Genomic DNA, 17737 nt, shown 5'->3' with positions numbered 1-17737 from the left:
CCCCCAGCAGTGGGCTGTCGGCCCAGGAGCACCCACGGGATGCACATGGGGCTGTTGGCAGTGTCCACAGCCAGGGGACCCTTTGTGGTCACACTGGCCTGTTTCCTGTGTCTGCTGTGCCTAGGTGATTCGGTCACAACCAGGTATCCCCTGGCCTGGGTTTTGCCCACTTCTCAGGACAACACATGGACAGAAATGCTTGGGAAGTGCTGTGTTGATTGTGTGTTTTTTGTTTTTTTGTTTTGTTTTTCCTTTTACCTTTTACCTTTTAAATCAAGTTTATGGAGATCGAATTTACATAAAATGTACCCAATTTAGGTGAATGCTTGTGCGAGTTTGACAGATGTTTAAGTGTACGTTCAGTGTTTAAAGATCTGTTTTAATTTTTATTTTCAAGAGTGTTAATGTAAATAGGCCAATGTGATGATTTTAAATTTGAGCCCTTTGGGGTCCTGAATTACGGTTCTTAGCTCATCATGGTATGTACTTAGATGTAATTTTTCTAATGAAAAAAACTTTTTTCTCTGAAGTGACACTAAATGCTGTTGTAACCCCAGATTCGGAGGTGTGCGTGTTATTTTAGGTACTTGACATAAACACTTCGAATAAGCTGTGGGTCTCCTCTGGTGGCTGTTTTTTTTTTTAATTTTTTAATTTTTTTACTTGTTTCTTTATGTATTTATTTAGAGAACATCTTCGAGCAGGGAACAGGCAGAGAGAGAGAGAGAGAGAGCGAGAGGGAGAGAATTCCAAGCAGGCTCCACACTGTCAGCATGGAGCCCCATGTGGAACTCAAACCCTCGAACTATGAGATCATGACCTAAGCCAAAATCAAGAGTCAGACGCTCAAGTGACTGAGTGGTAGCTTTTTATTCCTGTTTCCAGGGTGTCATTGAGGCTCACTCTTGATTTGAACGGATGTTGCCGAGGGTCGGTAACCCTTCTGTGTAGACAGACACCTTAGAGGAGGGAGTTGGTGGCCCTGTACTTGGGTGGGAGCTGAATGGTGATGTGGGGGCAGTCCTCAACGGACTCAGCCCTCAGGCACCTCTATTTCCTAAATTCCACATATGGGTGAAATCAGATGGTATTTGTCTTTTCTGACTGACTTATTTTGCTTAGGATAATACGTTCTAGCTCCATCCACGTCTTTGCAAACGGCAGGATTTCATTCTTTTTGATGGTTCAGTAATGTTTACGGTGTATGTACCACATCTTCTTTATCCACTCATCAGTCAGTGGACGTCTGGGCTCTTTCCATAATGGCTGTTGTAGATAATGCTACTGTAAACATTGGCGTGCACGTACCCCTTTGAATGAGTATTTTTGTAGCCTTTGGATAAATAACCTAGTTGTGTAATTGGTGGGTTGTAGGGTAATTCTATTTTTAACTGTTTGAGAAACCTCCACACTGTTCTCCTGAGCGGCTGCACCATTTTGCATTCCCACCAACTGTGCAAATTGTTCCCCTTTTCTCCGCATCCTCTCCCACTCCCATTGTTTTTTGTGTTGTTAATTTTAGCCATTCTGACAGGTGTGAGTTAGTATCTCATTGTAGTTTTGATTTGCATTTCCCTGATGATGAGTGATGTTGAGCATCTTTTCATGTGTCTGATGGCCATCTGTATGTCTTTGTAGAAAGGTTTGTTCATGTCTTCCCATTAAAAAAAAATCTTTTTTTAACATTTATTTATTATTGAGAGACGGACACAGAGCGTGAGCAGGGGAGGGGCCGAGAGATGGAGAGACACAGAATGTGAAGCAGGCTCCAGGCTCCTAGCTGTCAGCAAAGAGCCTGATGTGGGGCTCAAACTCACGAACCATGAGATCATGACCTGAGCCCAAGTCGGATGCTTAACTGAGCCACCCAGGTGCCCCTTTTCCTCTATTCTGAATAGAGTATATGAATAGAGTATCCCTTGCTGGATAGAGTATTCTTGGTTGAAGAATTTTCCCTTTCAGCACTTTGAATATACCAAGCCCCTCCCTTCCGGCTTGGAAAGTTTCTGCCGAAAAATGTTCTGAAAGCCTTATGGGGTTTCCTTTGTATGTAGCAGTTTTCCTCTGTTATGGTTCTTTTAAAATATTTTCTTTCTCACTATATTTCGCAAATTTAATTACAACATGTCTTAGTGTGGATCTGCTTTTGTTGATTTTGATGGATCTTCTGTGTGCCACTTCGATCTGGTTATCTATTTCCTTCCTTAGATTAAGGGCATTTTCAGCTATTATTTCTTCAAAGAAATTCTCTGCTCCCTTTTCTCACTCTTTTTCTTCTGGGACTCCTTTAATGCTAATGTTATTACTTTTGAAGGAGTCACTGAGTTCCCTAAGTCTGTTCTCATGTTGCATAATTTTTCTTTCTCTCTTTTGTTGAGTTTCATTGCTTTCCATTACTCTGTCTTCTAGGACATTGATTCATTCCTCTGCTTCTTCCAGCCTGCCCTTCATTCCATCTAGTGTGTTTCTTTCTTTCTTTTTTTTAATTTAACCCTTTATTTCTGCTGTGTTATTCCTTATGTCCGTGTTAATGGTCTCACTGATGTCCTCCACTCTTTTCTCAAGTCCCGTGAGTATCCTTAGGATTGTTGCTTAAATTGGCTATCAGCCATGTTACTTACAGTTGCCTCCCTTCGATCTCCAGCTGTGGTCTTGTCCTGTCCTTTCATTTGGAACAGATTCCTGTGTCTTCTTATTTTGTCTAAGTCTCTGCACCTACTTCTGTGTGTTAGGAAAGTCAGTCTCCTGATCTTGAGGGTAACGGCCTTCTGAAGAGGTCCCGGACTGCCCTTCAGTGTCATGTCTCCTGTCCCCAGGGCGCTCAGCAAGTGTCCCCAGTGCGTGCAGCGTGTGCTCTGCTGTTGTGTCCTGGCTGCTTTATCCTTCAGGCCAGTTGTCTGCAGAGGCTCTTTGCCTCTTGTGGGCAGTGAGTGGTCTGAATGTGGCGCGTTTTAAGTAGCGGTGCTCTGGTCTGCTTGTGAAATGAGATCGTGGAAGCGAGGCCTCGCAGAACTCCCTGGTGGCGAGACAGCGGTGTGAGCAGGGGTTTGGGCCGGTCTTCTGGGGGAAGGGGGCCTGCTGGGAAGGGCAGCTGCGCCGGAGCGTGTGGCGGGGGTGACGGGGTGGGGGGGGGGCGGGGGTTGAGCGTTTGGTGTGATTAAGTTAGGAAGCAAGCGGTGCCCGACTCCGCTGGTTCCCGCAGGCGTCCCTGTGCTTGTGCTGAGGGGCGGGAGGGAGGCGGCGCCTGTCAAGTCTTTGTTCCTGGAGGGGGTCTCTCCGTGAACGCGGTCTCTCTGGGCCCAGCCCTCTGAGATGAGCAAATCACCTCGCCCCGTGTGCTCCGGGGGCTCTTCAGGTCTCTTCAGATCACGGTTTCCGTGGCTCCGGTCCCTGGGCCGTTTGCCTGCCTTCTCTCCTGGAGCAGCACGGTGCCTTCCGGGCTCTCCCTGAGCCAAGCCCCTGCCCTTTAGAACTCTAGGCCTGAAGCCCTGCCGATTGCAAGAACTTGAATGGGCCCTCTCGCTTTCCGAGCCGGTTGCCGTGGGGCTCCGTCTTCCCGTGAGCTCCCCTGTGTGCATTCTGTCCTCGCCGTCCCTGCACAGTGGCCGTCATCTGTTTCTCTCCCAAACCACATCTCTTCTCGTTCTGCCGGTCTTCGGGTTGATTTCTGGGGCACTTGGGATGATTTGATGGTTACCTCGTTGTGTTCGTGGGACGAGGGGAGTCTCGGGCCCTCCTATTCCGCCATCTTCCCCGTATCTGGTGGCTTTTTGTGTCTGCCTGTCTGTCTGCACCCTCCTCCCACACGGGTATGTTGTGTGCTCTGACGGAAGTGCTCGGCCGGCCTCCCGCCACAGGAGCAGTGGCTGCATAGTTCTGGTGGGCGGGGCTGGGGCAGGACCTGGTGTGGCTGGGTGTTGGGTTCTCTTGGCAGAGGCTCACTGGCTCTTTGGGTCCATTGGCCGTTCTGGAATTCCCGACACTCCCTGGGAGCCCTCGGTTCCCTCCCGGGAAAGCTGGGTTCGGTGTCCTGAGGAGTTGTCCTCCTTCGCCACTTCCCCTGCGGTGACGTTGTCTCCTCACAGAAGAGTGAGAGTTTCTGTGTGTTCAGAAGTGGCTTCATCATGTAGAATGTGTATGTTTAGGAAAGGGTCCTTGTTAGGGGAGCTAATGCACTGTGCCTCCGAGGGTCACAGAAAGAGGCCACAGTTACTGTTTTCTATAGGAATGTGTATATATGGTACTATTTATTTATTTATTTTATTTCAGAGGAAGCTGGGGTGGGGACAGAGAGATGGGGGGAGAGAGAATCCCAAGCAGGCTCTCTGCGTTCAGTGCAGAACCTGACTTGGGGCTCGATCCCACAACTCTGGGATCATGACCTGAGCCAAAACCAGGAGTTGGACATTCAACTGACTGAGCCACCCAGGTGCCCCTATAGGAATGTATTTTTTTTTAATTTTTTAATGTTTATTATTTATTTTTGAGAGAGAAAGAGCACAAGCGGAGGAGGGGCAGAGAGAGAGGGAGACACAGAAACCGAAGCAGCTCCAGGCTCTGAGCTGTCAGCACAGAGTCTGATGTGGGGCTTGAACTCACGAACTGCAAGATCATGACCTGAGCCCAAGTCAGACACTTAACTGACTGAGCCACCCAGGTTCCCCTAGGAATGTAGTTTTTACCTTTTCATTTTAAACTTTTTTTTTTAAATTTTTTAAATGTTTATTTACTTTTGAGAGAGAGAGAGAGAGAGACGAAGTGTGAGTGGGGGAGGGGCAGAGACCAAGCGAGACACAGAAACCAAAGCCGCTCCAGGCTCTGAGCTGTCAGCAGAGAGCCCGACCCGGGTCTCGAACTCACGGACATCATGACCTGAGCTGAAGTCGACTGCTTAACCGACTGAGCCACGCAGGTGCCCCATAACTTGTCGTTTTAAATAACCCCTCAGCCCGTCTCTTCAGTCAGGCAAAGCCATAGCGTAAGATTTCAGGGCCCCAAGCGGCTCTGTTTCCCTTTCATTGCAATTGAGTTTCTGTCTCTGTGGCGGAGGCACGGCTGCCGCCAGGCGCCGTGTGACAGATCGCTGTGTGGCGGGCACAGCCCCTCGTGGAGCCGGCCACCTGGCCCTCACGCCGGCCTCTCCCTCCAGGCCTCCTTTGGGAGCTCGAGGGGCTCCCACTGTTGCAGCAAGAAGACGCTGGTCTTCCTCTTCAAGTTCCTGTCAGACCTCGTGCCCTTTGAGGCGCCCCGGTACATGCAGGTGAGTGCAGTCCCAGCCGCCCGGGCGTCCCTCCTCCGTGCAGGCCTCAAAGGAGGGGAGTCATCGTGCCCCGGGCACCGGGGCCACGTTTGGGACGGTCGATCGCCCGGGAACCAGCCGGCGCGCGTCGCTGGCAGGTGGTCGGTGAGCGCGGTGTCGAGTGCAGAGGGTGGGGCGGGTCTGTTGCGGGCACAGGAGGGCGTCCCTAGCCCCCGCTCAGCGGGAGGAGCACGTGCATGTGCGGTCCAGCCCCATGTGTGTGCTTTTAAAATGATACGTCTTTTTCCTCCCTCTCTTTCTGTCCCTCTTCTGCTCATGCTCTATCTCCTCCTCTCGTAAAAATACATAAACGTTAAGAAAAATTAAAAAAAAAAAAGTTTTAAAATAGGTATTTTTTCTTTTCTGCTCTTTTTGTAGCTTCAAGTTTTATTTAAATTCCGGTCAGTTACCATATAAAATGATGCATTTTTATATCAAAGAAGAACCGGAAGGATATACCCCAAAGTGCCCGTGGCCGTTACTTCCAGGGGGGAAGACCTTCATAATTTATTATCTTTTTATTAAATGTCTTAAGTTTATTTATTTTGAGGGAGCATGCACAAACGGGGAAGGGGCAGTGAGAGAGGGAGACAGAAGATCCGAAGCGGGCTTTGCGCCAGCAGCAGCGAGCTCGACGTGGGGCTCGAACTCACGAATGTGAGATGGTGACCTGAGCCAAAGGTGGACGCTCAACCAACTGAGCCCCCTAGGTGCCCTGAGTGTGCATTTTTAGTAACAAATCTATACGAATCTCGTTATTAAAAATGCCTTACTGCAAGCTTTCTTTTTTATTTTATTTAAAAACAATTTTTTTTTAACGTTTATTTATTTTTGAGACAGAGACAGAGCATGAACGGGGGAGGGTCAGAGAGAGGGAGACACAGAATCTGAAACAGGCTCTAGGCTCTGAGCTGTCAGCACAGAGCCTGACGCGGGGCTCGAACCCACGGACCACGAGATCATGACATGAGCCGAAGTCGGCCGCTTAACCGACTGAGCCACCCAGGCGCCCCAAGCTTTCTTTTCTAAAATGAGATGACTATAGCCAGCATTCTTTGGGCGGGTAGGGCACCTGGAGTCTGATTTTCACTTCTTTTTTTGTAAATACGACATTTGCCTTACGTTCCAAAGAATACATCTGATGGGATGGAGGAAGGAGAATAAAGAACTTGCCGCCACTGAGTGAAGCCCAGAACTTCCTTCCCACCCTTCCGTGGGGACTTGACCCCTTGTCTCCTGGGCACTGCTGTGGTGGTGCTGTAGCCGCAGCCCTGGAGGACAGCGCCTGAGCGGGGGCGCTGGGGTGCGGTGGGTGAGGGGCCGGCTCTGTGGGTGGGCCCCACCCCATGCTCTCCCTGGCATGGCCCTCTTCTGAACGCCTCTTCTGGCCCTCTTCTGCTCCATGGATGTCCGTGGGAGCAGGTAGAGACCCTGGGATTCTGTCCCACCTCCGGCTTCAGCCCCCAGGGTCTTTGGCTAACCCTTGGACCCTCCCGACGTCCGACAAGTGCAGCTTTCGGAAGCGGGCTGTTGCTGCCTCCCCGGAAAGTCACCAGCAGTTCACGGGCTGGTGTCACCTGCTCTGCCATCTGCCCGCAGGCGCACATTCTCCACCCACCGCTGGTGCCAAGCAAGTACCGCTCGCTCCTCACAGACTATGTCACGCTGGCCAAGACGCGTCTGGCCGACCTGAAGGCGAGTCCTGGCCTCCCCTCCCCAGCAACGGCTCCTTCCTCAGCCTTTCCCCGCAGAGCCCAGCGCCTGCCTGGTCCTCCCATCCCCAAACACGTCTCCTCTGCAGGTTTCTCTGGAAAACATGGGCCTCTACGAGGATCTGTCTTCAGCCAGGGATGTAACAGAGGTAATGTCAGCTCGGTTCTACTGCCCCTTGTGGCCTGTCGCCTGTGCTCACCAAGCTCACTCTGAGCTGAGCGTTTGAGCCTTTTCTTTCTGGTGCAGCTTGAGGGTGGGAGCTAACTGGCAGGTACTTACTCTGTGATGCTCTGCCCTTTTCAGAGCAGGAGCAAAGCAGGTCACTGTGTGAAGGAAAGTCTGTCATTTAGATCTTGGTTCATGTGGGTTTGCATAGAGCAGGAGGTCTTTCAAATGGGGTAGGGGGAAGATCACGTTTTTCTAAGAATTACAGAAAAAAGCGTTAACTATATTTACGTAAAGCAGAAGTCAGAATGCTGTATGGTGTTTGTATGCATTGTTTTGAGAGCCTCAAAAGCTTTGTAAAAGCTGTGAGCTGCCGGAGAGCCCTCACAGCGGCCCGTAACTCGTTCGGTGAATATTTGTAAGTGTTTAATGCAGCTGTCCATTTAAGATTTCTTGCTGCTCATAAGTCATTTCACATTTTTTTTTAAGTCTCAAAAGTTAAGACTCTTCCCCTTCCCACTTCAGATCTTTCTTTAGACCCTTTTATTCTCCTAGGGGGACCCGGGAGGGTGGCAGGGGGTCCCAGACGTGTCGAGGGGTTAGTGGGGCGGCTCATTGCCAGACGCGAGCTCTCTGAGAGCAGGAAACAGCGGCTGGTGCCTTTGTGTGGTCTTGCTGGTAATGGTTGGAACGTTCCCTTGCCGTGCTGGCAGTGAGCACTCGCCATCCACCTTGACATGGCAGAGCTGTGCTCGAGGGGAGGCTCATGACACCCTTCTCAGTGTCTTTTCTTCCACATCCTGTGTTCCCTTCCCACCCTCCCTGTACGGAGTCAGCCCCACAGCCAAGCGCACCAGGATGTGGAGAAGGCTATCGCAGTGTTTGAACACACAGGGAGAATCCCCTCCGCGGTCATGGAGGCCAGGTAGGGTCGTGCTTCCCCAAGCCGTCCTGTCTGTTCTCAGAGCCAGTCGGAGTAGAATGGCTTTCCTATTTGTGGGTCTCCAAGGGTAGACGTCCAGCAAAAGTCGTGCAGAGCCTTTCTGTGAACCTTGTTTTCTTGATAAAAGCTGACAGGTAGTGTGGAGAAGGGCCCCCACTTAGGGGGTTTAGGGCAGTAACTTTGTCACTGATGCTTCATGGGTGACCGAAGTGCAGCCAGGACAGAATCGAACAGCAAAATTGTTGTGGGTTTTGTGTGGTCCCGAAACGTTTTCAACTGTGGTTACTGCCAGTGTGCGGCAGCTTTTCAAAGGCCTTGCTTCTCAGAGCTGTGACCTGACCCCCGCTCCCAGGATTCCGAGCTCAGCCCCAGGGGAGCGCCCACAGCTGACCTGAAGTGACCGGCCCAGATCGCACGGCTGTGCGGCGGGCAGAGTGCCTTCCAGATTCCCTGGGACGCGAGCTTGTTGCTTCCCTGTGTGGGAAATGTCCCAAAACGGTGAAAAAGAAGACTTAAAACTGTGGTGTGATGTCACAGCCACGTGATAGGATGTGAGACAGCCTCTGAAATGTAGTGAGTGTCCGTGGAAATGGATTTCGTCGTCGTCAGTAAGGGGCCCTAATGCCTGTGTCGTCTGAACGAGTGTGTGACCCTCCTACCCTGCTCTCCTGTGCTGCAGCATCTTCAGGAGACCCTACTACACGGCTCACTTTCTCCCTGCCCTCCTCACGCCTCGAGTGGTCAGTACGTGCGGTCGCGGGCCTGGGGCCCTGCTGGCAGAGAGCGGGTGCCTCGCTTGACCCCCATCTTCCCCCGCAGCTCCCGAAAACGCCTGACCCCAGAGCGGCCTTGATCGAGTCCCTGAGGAGGTACGTGAGGACACCTGCTTCCGGGAGGGTTCTTGACAAATGTAAAGGGTTGTGCCTCTTGTGTGGAGGAATGCGTTTTATCTCGTGTGTTTTATTTATAAACTATTGGCTCAAAATCAGTTGGTTAAGGTTTTAAAAAGAAAATATTTTTGATACTGACTATCATTTTTCACTGAGGATTATCAGTGTGGGGCTTCAAGAAAGTCGGGTGATTGGTCCATGATCGCTGTGAAAGAATTTAAGCCAAGAAAGAAGAGAACAGGGAGACTCGGAAGCCTTGCTCTGCAGCAGGTTCGGCGGGACCTGAGACCACAGGGCAGGGCACGCAGCCTTGGCTTCCCAGCTCACGCTAGGACCTCCCCCAGCCGAGAGTTGACCAGCTTCCCTGTCTTCCTTCCTGTAAATCCTGCTTCCCAGTAACCCTCTTACAACACAGCGATAAGAAGGTCGAGGAGAATGAGGCTAGAACGTAAAAGTAAACTTTGTCATCTTATATATAATAGGACTATTCTCTGGGATCCTTATTTTTATTTATTTTGTGTGTAAAAGAATCCAGAAGTACAGAGACCCGTGCAAAAAGTGCTCCTGTGCTTCACTCACATTCATGCTTTGCTGTGCCTTTCCTTTTTTATGTTTTTGTTCAAAATAAAATTGTATAGGTATTGTTGAAACCCTTCTCAATCCGGCTCCCTGACCTGCTTTCCATTTTCCCTCTCTAAGGAAACCATTATCCTGAGGTTCACGTATAATCTTTTTATTTATTTGTTTTTATTTTTTATTTTTTTATTTTAAAAAAAAAATTTTTTTTTTTTAACGTTTATTTATTTTTGAGACAGAGAGAGACAGAGCATGAACGGGGGAGGGGCAGAGAGAGAGGGAGACACAGAATTGGAAGCAGGCTCCAGGCTCTGAGCCATCAGCCCAGAGCCTGACGCGGGGCTCGAACTCACGGACCGTGAAATCGTGACCTGAGCTGAAGTCGGACGCCCAACCGACTGAGCCACCCAGGCGCCCCTGTTTTTATTTTTTTAAGAAAAATTTTTTTAATGTTTTTATTTATTTTTGAAGGAGACAGAGACAGAGCATGAGCGGGGGAGGGGCAGAGAGAGAGGGAGACACAGAATCCGAAGGAGGCTCCAGGCTCCGCCAAGCTGTCGGCACAGAGCCTGACACAGGGCTCAAACTTACAAACCATGAGATCATGGCCTGAGCCGAAGTCGGACACTTAACCGACTGAGCCACCCAGGTGCCCCTTTTTATTTATTTTTTTTAAACATTTTTAAATTTATTTTTAAGAGAGACAGAGTGAGCCAGGGAGTAACAGAGAGGGAGAGAGAGGATCCCAAGCAGGCTCTGCACTACCAGTGCGGAAGCTGACACGGGACTCGGACTTTGAACCATGAGATCATGACCTGAGCCTAAATCAAGAGTTGGACGCTTAACCAACTAAGCCACCCAGGTGCCCCAATCTTTTTCTATTTGTAATGTACACAAAGTATGTGTGTATACATGCACATATCACCCCGTGTCCCTCTGCAGTTGGTGTTTTCACTCACCCTGATGGCTCTGGGTCACTTGACCAATAGCATAGAATTCTGTTCTGTGGCAACCAGCTGCCATGTTGCACAACCCCGGGGGTGCTGTGGCCTGCGGCGTGACTACCTTGATTAATTTATCCATCCCCTAGAACAGAACTCTTAGGTTAACTCCATTATAATGCTCTTTTAATAGTGCTTCAGTGAACGTCCTTGGATGTGTATCCATGAAAATTCCAAATTTTTAGGGGTGCCTGGGAGGCTCAGTTGGTTAAGTGTACGACTCTGGGTTTTGGCTCAGGCCATGATCCCATGGTTCGTGAGATCGAGCCTCACATTGGGCTCTGTGCTGACAGCACGGAGCCTGCTTTGAAGTCTGTGTCTTCCTTTCTCTCTGCCCTTCCGCTCTTTATTCTCTCTCTCTCTCTCTCTGTCTCTCTCATTCTCTCTCTCTTTCTCTCTCAAACTCAAAAAATTTTAAACTCTGAATTTTTAGTGGAATTTCCTTAATTTATGGATTAATATTGGGTAGTTGACTTTATTGTAACTTTGTTTCTATGAACATCGCATATGTATTTAAGCTTTTCAGTAGTAGATTTTTCTATCTTGTAAATTTTTAGTTAGATTTGCTACTGGATACCTAGATTTTGTTGTTGTGAATAGCATATTATCTTCTGGGGTTTAAAAAATTTTTTTTCATTGATTATTGAAGTATAGGTACTCCTGTATCAAGTAACCCTGCTGAACTTATTTATAGTAGGTGATTAGTTGATTTTCTCTGTAGATGAGCACAGTAGATTTCTATGTCGAATAAGTTTGTCTTTTCTGATTTTTATGCCTTTTAGTTTTTGTCTTGTTAAATTGGGTAGGCTTCTTAGTGTAACATGAAATTGTAGAATAAGCTGGCATCGTGTGTTGTTTCTGACTGAAATAGGAATGCTTCTGATGTCTTACCAGTATTTCTATTTGCTGTAGTCTATATATTTAAAAAAAAAATTAATGTTTGTTTATTTCTGGGAGAGAGAGAGACAGAGTGCGAGTGGGGGGAGGGGCAGAGAGAGAGGGAGACACAGAACCTGAAGCAGGTTCCAGGCTCTGAGCTGCCAGCACAGAGCCCGACGCGGGGCTCGAACTCACGAATCGTGAGATCGTGACCTGAGCCAAAGTCAGATGATTAACCGACTGAGCCCCCTAGGTGCCCCTGTAGTCTTTATATTTTCATTTCCTTTAACATACTCAGAAAATTCCCTCTGCAGATTTGCTAAGGACTTTTAGCATCAATTTATGTTTTTTTGCATCTCTGAAGGTGGTTTTTGCTGCTGTGAAATCTGTTATGTGATAGATTACAGTGATTTTTCCACTTTCCTTGCATTGTGGATCACCTGCTTTGTAACGATTTTTTATCACATGGGCTGTTGACCGTGGTTTCATGATGACTTTATTTAGGATTTTTGCATCTGTGTCTCATACTTTTTTTTAATTCATGTTGGCTGCTTTGGCATCAAGGCTGTATTCCATTCTCATGGAATGAATTGGGTAGCCTTCCCTCTTTCCTGTCTTCTGAAACAATTCATGTAGCACAAGGATTCTGCGTCTCTTAAAGTTTGATAAAACTTGGCTATAATATCTTTTCCTCATGTCTGTCTCAGAGGCAAACTATTGACAACTGAATCGGTTTCTTTCTTTCTTTTTTTTTTTTCATGTTTATTTATTTAGAGAGAGTGCATGAGAGCCAGGGAGGGGCAGAGACGGAGAGAGAATCCCAGGCAGACTCCGCACTGCCAGTGCAGACCTTGACAGGGGGCTCAGGCCCACAAGCTGTGGGATCGTGACCTGAGCCCAAATCGAGAGTCGGAGGCTTTACCTACTGAGCCCCGCGGGCACCCTTATTATTTCCTGCTTTCTTTGACTTCACGCTGTCGTTCTTAAGTTCTTAAGCTGGTTGTTTAACTCAGTGTTTTACAGTCTTTCTTATGTTTTAGTTTAGTTTTGTTTTGTTTTGGTTTTGCTTATTTATTTTGAGAGAGAGAGACAGGGCACAAGCAGGGGAGGAGCAGAGACAGGGAGACACAGATCTGAAGCAGGCTCCAGGCTCTGAGCTGCCAGCACAGAGCCCGACGCGGGGCTTGAACTCATGGACTGTGAGATCATGACCTGAGCCGAATTTGGACACTTAACTGACTGAGCCACTCACGTGCCCCTCTTTCTTGTGTTTTAATAGAGGCGTAGCTTAATAAAGTTTACCTCTAAGTGTTAACTTCAGTGCCTTCCAGAAGTTTCAACATATAGTTCTTACATTGTCATTCAGTTCTAGATATTTTATTACTTGCGTTATGGTTTTCTTGTAATTATGAGTTAGTTATAAACGAATTAAAACATTTTCCGAACATATAGGTGTTTGCCCCTGAGCTTTTATTGTTAATTTCTAATTTAATTACATTATTTTCAAAGATGATTTGCTTTTTATGGATTTTTAAAATATTTATGTATGTATGTATTTATTTACTTATTTTGAGAGAGCGTGAGTGAGCAAGGGGCTGAGAGAGAGGGAGAGAGAGTGCGTATCCCAAAGTGGGGCTGGAATTCCTCAACCATGAGATCATGACCTGAGCCTTAGTTGGATGCTTAACTGACTGTAGCACCCAGGCGCCCTGATGGATTTTTTTTTGAGACTTTCCCTTAGATCTCGTACGTGTTCAGCATTTGTAAACATTTCCTTTGTATTCTTTACTTTGGAGGTATAGGGTCTGTCTGTTAAATTGTACTTGTTCCCAAGTTTTCTGTATCTTGACCAGAATTCTGTCACTTTGGTTTATCGGTTTATTAAGGATGTTTTTGTGGTTTTGTCATTTTCTCCTTGTAATTCTGTCAGATTTGTCTTTATGCATCTTGAAGCCTATGTTACTACTTGCAAACAAGTTTTTATGATTGTTAAAATAAAGCCTTCAAAAAATATATCCACCTTGCTGGATATTTTTTTATTATGTAACGTCTTTATTAGGCTTTATTTATTTATTAGGCTGTTAATGCCAGCTTTTTTTTTTTTTTTTTTTTTTTTTTTTCCTTTTTGGTGTTTGCATGGTATGGCTTCCTAATTTTTTGACATTTATTTCTAGGCTTTAAAAATTGTTTTTGTCAAAGTTAAGAATGCAGATTGAAGAGTCAGTTCTATAAAGTTTATTAAGAGAAATAGTCATTCCCTCCCCTCCACGCCTCCCTGCCATTTCTTTTTCTCTGGAGGCGACCATTTTCAAGTTTTGACTGATTTTTGTTATTTATCTCCATATTTCTAAATAATATTCTTATTTTGCTAGCAACTTACCACTTTTTTTGTTGTTTTAGGCAATATCAGTTGGTTTTCCGCTATTTGAGGATGAAGACCTAGGTTTTTTGCTTCTACCCACACAAGTAGATGTCCTTCATACAAAAAAATCTTTTAAATTTTAAAACTCACTTTTTTTTTTGTTTGTTTTTTTTTTTGTTTTAGGGCCATATAAACACTATTCAGAGTTCACCATTAGGAATGTAACTACCTTCATTTCTCTGGGGCTCCTAATTCTCTTTGTTTTATCTTAATCTTTTTTGTATGTGTCATTCAGCTGCTAGCCAAACCCGCCTTCTCAGTGTCCTCTCACTCAGACCTTCAAGTGCTCCCTCTGTCGCTTCCGAGAGAGAAGGGCCTTCTGGAGCCTCCTAGCTGGCTCCACTCTGAATTGTTAGCTTCTTCTGCGATCCTCGTATCTTCTTTGACCACCTGGGAATGTCTTTGATTCTTCTCTTTCCTGGACCCTAGACCATCCTGTTTCTGGATTTACTCCCGTGTTTTGGTGGAACACATCCTACTGAAGCTTTTTAAGAAGGGTGAATGGGAGGTAGCCTTTTTTTTGACATTTTATTCAGCCCTCACATTTGATAGTTAATTTGACTGGGTGTAGAAATGTAGAAATCTTGCTTGGAAATATTTTCCCTCACATTTGTAAAATCTTGATCTATTGATGTGTAGCTTCCAGTGTCGCTATTGAGATGTTCGTTTCTGATTCTTTGCACGTGACATGTGTTTTTCTCTCTGGAGATTTGCGGTATCTTTTTTATCATTTCCTGGGTTTTCAAATTTCATTGCAGTGTATTTTGGTGTGGGTCTAATTTCATTTCTTGGCTAGGCGGATGGTGGGCCTTTTAATCTGGAAATTCGTGTCCTTCAGAACAAAGAAGTTTTCTCGGATATTTCAAAACCTTTTGTTAAGAAAAATTTAAGATAGAAATGTAGGATAGTACTTATGTAGCCCTCAAATTCCTCTGTCCACCCACCGTTCTGGGCCATTTTGTTTTTATTTTTAGGGAGAGAGAGTGCATGTGTGTGTGCACGCAAACGGGGTAGGAGTTGAGAGAGAGAGAGAGAGAGCAAGAATCCCAAGCAGGCTCCATGCCCAGCATAGCTCCTGACGAGGGGCTCGATCTCATGACTGTGAGATCATGACCTGAGCCAAAATTGGTGGTCAGACACTCCACTGACTGAGCTGCCCACGCACCCTCTTCTGGGCTGTTTTGGAGCAAACCACAGACACGGACTGCTTGATCCCGCTTACTTCAGAGCGGGTCTCCTTTCCTGCCTGGTTTCTTCTTGGGGCTCTTCCTTTTCAGACATTACACCACCAGGATTGTCTCCTGACTTGTTCTCTGTTACATTTTGCATGTCTGGTCTTTTGGGTTTTTTTTTTTTTTTTTCTCTCCTTTCTGGGAGATTTCTTCTGGTTAACTTGCCTGTTCTTTCTGTCACTGGATTTTTCTGTTTATGGAAATCCATTCTCCTCTAATAGCTGCGGTGTTTGACCTTAGGTCTCTGAGGATGAGCGATGTCTGAAGTGTTCTCTTCTGTGAATTTTTCCATTTCCTTAGATGTGCTCTTTCTTTTTATTTGCATTGCTTTCTAATCTGTAAGCTACCCGCCTTCCAGTCTCTGGGGCAGTTGCGTGCTCCTCTGCTCCAGCCTGTCCTCTGCCTTGCTTTGGCCTTTGATGGCACTCCCATTCTGGAATACGGCCACCTCCCTCCTCCTTTCCCTGGCTCATCATCAGGCCTTGCGGCACTGTCGGCAGGCCTCCTTCCTGCCTCGCTGCTCACTTGGAGACTTTGTGTCCCGCAGGCTAGGCCATTGCCCGTGTCCCATACTTGGGCTGCTCTTCTGAAGGTGACTCCACAGCTCTTGTCCTTGGACTTGTCACTGTGCCATGAGAATGTGCCAGCCAGGGGTCCATGCCCTGCAAAACCCTTATCACAGGACTTTGTTCTATAATTCTCTGTATTTCTAATGACATCAGTTGGGTGCTTTTCTCAGTATTATTCATTAAAAGTAATAAAAGTCCTCTTTAAAATTTGGAAATTACCCAAACTTTAACGAGAGGAGTAAAAATCATTTATAATCTCACTACCCTATGAAAACCACGGTTGGCAGATAGGTGTATATGGCAAATTATGAAACACTAAGAACCATTTGAGTCCATGCATATAATGGGTTTTTTCTAAAAACAGAGTCCTACCATAAGGTATGGATAGTAGACTATATCATGTATTTTTGTTTTATGATAGTTTTTGAAATTGTAAGCTTGCGAACTAATTTGAGTCCTGGTTGACTTGGTTTTCATGTTTTCTCCTGATCCAGAGCAGATAAAATTCCCCTGTCTCTGTACTCCGCCTACTGCCAGGCCTGCTCCACTGCCGAAGAGAAGAAGCCAGAAAGTAAGGTTATGGGTCTCTCCATCCCTGTGTCGGGCACTTTTCCGCATCCCGGGGGTGGGTGACAGACACCTCAGTGTGTGTGGTCTGGTTAAGTCGGGACGGACGCGCCCTAGTCGTCAGGTCCTGGGCTCCCAGCCTGGGAGCCCCGGAGGGTTACCTGCCAGAGCCCCTCCCTGAGGTTCTGCATGAGGCCGGGATGTGCTTGCTGCTCGCCTGTTCTGACGCAGGCTTTAAATTCAGGGGACCTCCCGGACTAGGAAGCCAGACTTGACGTCTGTCGTGTCGGTTCTGACGCGTGGCGTGGTGGCTGGTCTGCGGCGGCTTTCTCTTTGGACGGTTGAGTCCTGTGGCGGGCTGGGGATCGCTCGGCTCACAGGAGTCAGTGATGTCGACCCAGGTCCCGTGTGTGGCAGCGGCGTGCGTCGGGAGACCTCGGTGCTCCGAGCGGCTGGGCGGACTTGCTGGGCGGTGGAGCGGCCTGTGTCTCGGCAGGAGCCGTGCCGTGAAGCCGTTCTTGTTCGCCACTTTAAATCCTCTGACATTCGCGGGGCCGCCTGGGCCGAATGAGGTGGCGATTTCTGGTTCTGTCTGCCAGAACCTTCCTGTTACACGCATGGGTGGTCTCTCACAGTCACGGAGACCCGGGAGACTTGAGTGGGCAAAGAACGACGGTCCCGGGTCCCCTGCTCGTTCGGACCAGTACTGCAACAGCTCACCGTTGTGGGGCTCCCAGGAGGCAGTGGGGCTGCGTCCAGTGGGGGGGGGGGGGGGGGCACGCCCCTCCGGCCCCGGCCCCCTGGCCCTGCCTTAGGGGCCTCGCGGATGTTTTCTGTCTCATCCGGCAGGGCTTATAAACGAAGACTCATCACTTCTAGTTTCGTTTCGGTGTCTCCCATGTGAGGCTCGCTGTGGACACTCGGTGTCTTCTCTGGCGACACCGGAACTCGAACTTGTATTTTTAAAACAATTTGCGGTGTGCTTTTCTTTGTATAATGAAAATTCTGTGTTTGGACTCCTGGGTGGCTCAGTCGGGGGAGCACGTGGCTCTGGATCTCGGGATCGTGAGTTCCAGCCCGACGTTGGGTATACAGCTTACATTAAAAAAGTTAGAAAACATTTTTTTGAAGAAGTATCTTTGTTTTACCAATATATGATCAGATCTAATCTGTTTTCAAAAATCTCGTAGACATGTTGAGAGCTGATAATCCTCTCTTGTATATTAATTTTTAAGTTTTCTCCTTTACATCTTTTTTTTTAATATCCTATTGTAAAAAACAGTAGGACATTACTTAAAAGTTTTAGAAATGGAATAAATTATGACCCATCCACAATTCTACGTACCCACCGAGACCCCCTCGCCATGCTTCTGGTCCTTCTTTACATATGTGTTTTTCACACTTACGGCAATGTTGCGCATAGAACCATGTTTTTTCTTTCTTTTTCACTGTTTTTAATTAAAAATTTTTTTAAGGTTTAT

General features: G+C 47.3%; 1 protein-coding gene across 8 annotated transcripts in view; it reads left to right on the top strand.

Annotated features, from left to right (window-relative positions):
• Positions 1-17737, top strand: part of FANCA (FA complementation group A) — a 60568-nt gene that overhangs the window by 20543 nt on the left and 22288 nt on the right. For 5 of the 8 annotated variants that reach the window (XR_006197420.1, XM_042920573.1, XM_042920574.1 and 2 more), the window contains exons 15-21: positions 5150-5260; positions 6899-6994; positions 7101-7160; positions 8014-8102; positions 8800-8860; positions 8940-8989; positions 16184-16260. Coding sequence is in view for 6 of the 8 variants with exons in the window: in XM_042920573.1 (XP_042776507.1) it covers positions 5150-5260; positions 6899-6994; positions 7101-7160; positions 8014-8102; positions 8800-8860; positions 8940-8989; positions 16184-16260 (544 nt within the window). In the remaining 2 variants the exon portion in view is untranslated. The other 3 variants (XR_006197421.1, XM_042920578.1, XM_042920576.1) reach the window with 3 other exon arrangements.

This window comes from Panthera leo, chromosome E2 (genome assembly GCF_018350215.1).
Source record: "Panthera leo isolate Ple1 chromosome E2, P.leo_Ple1_pat1.1, whole genome shotgun sequence".
NCBI lineage: Eukaryota > Metazoa > Chordata > Mammalia > Carnivora > Felidae > Panthera > Panthera leo.
Note: the sequence above shows the minus strand (reverse complement) of the source record. Positions and strands in the feature narration are given on the sequence as shown.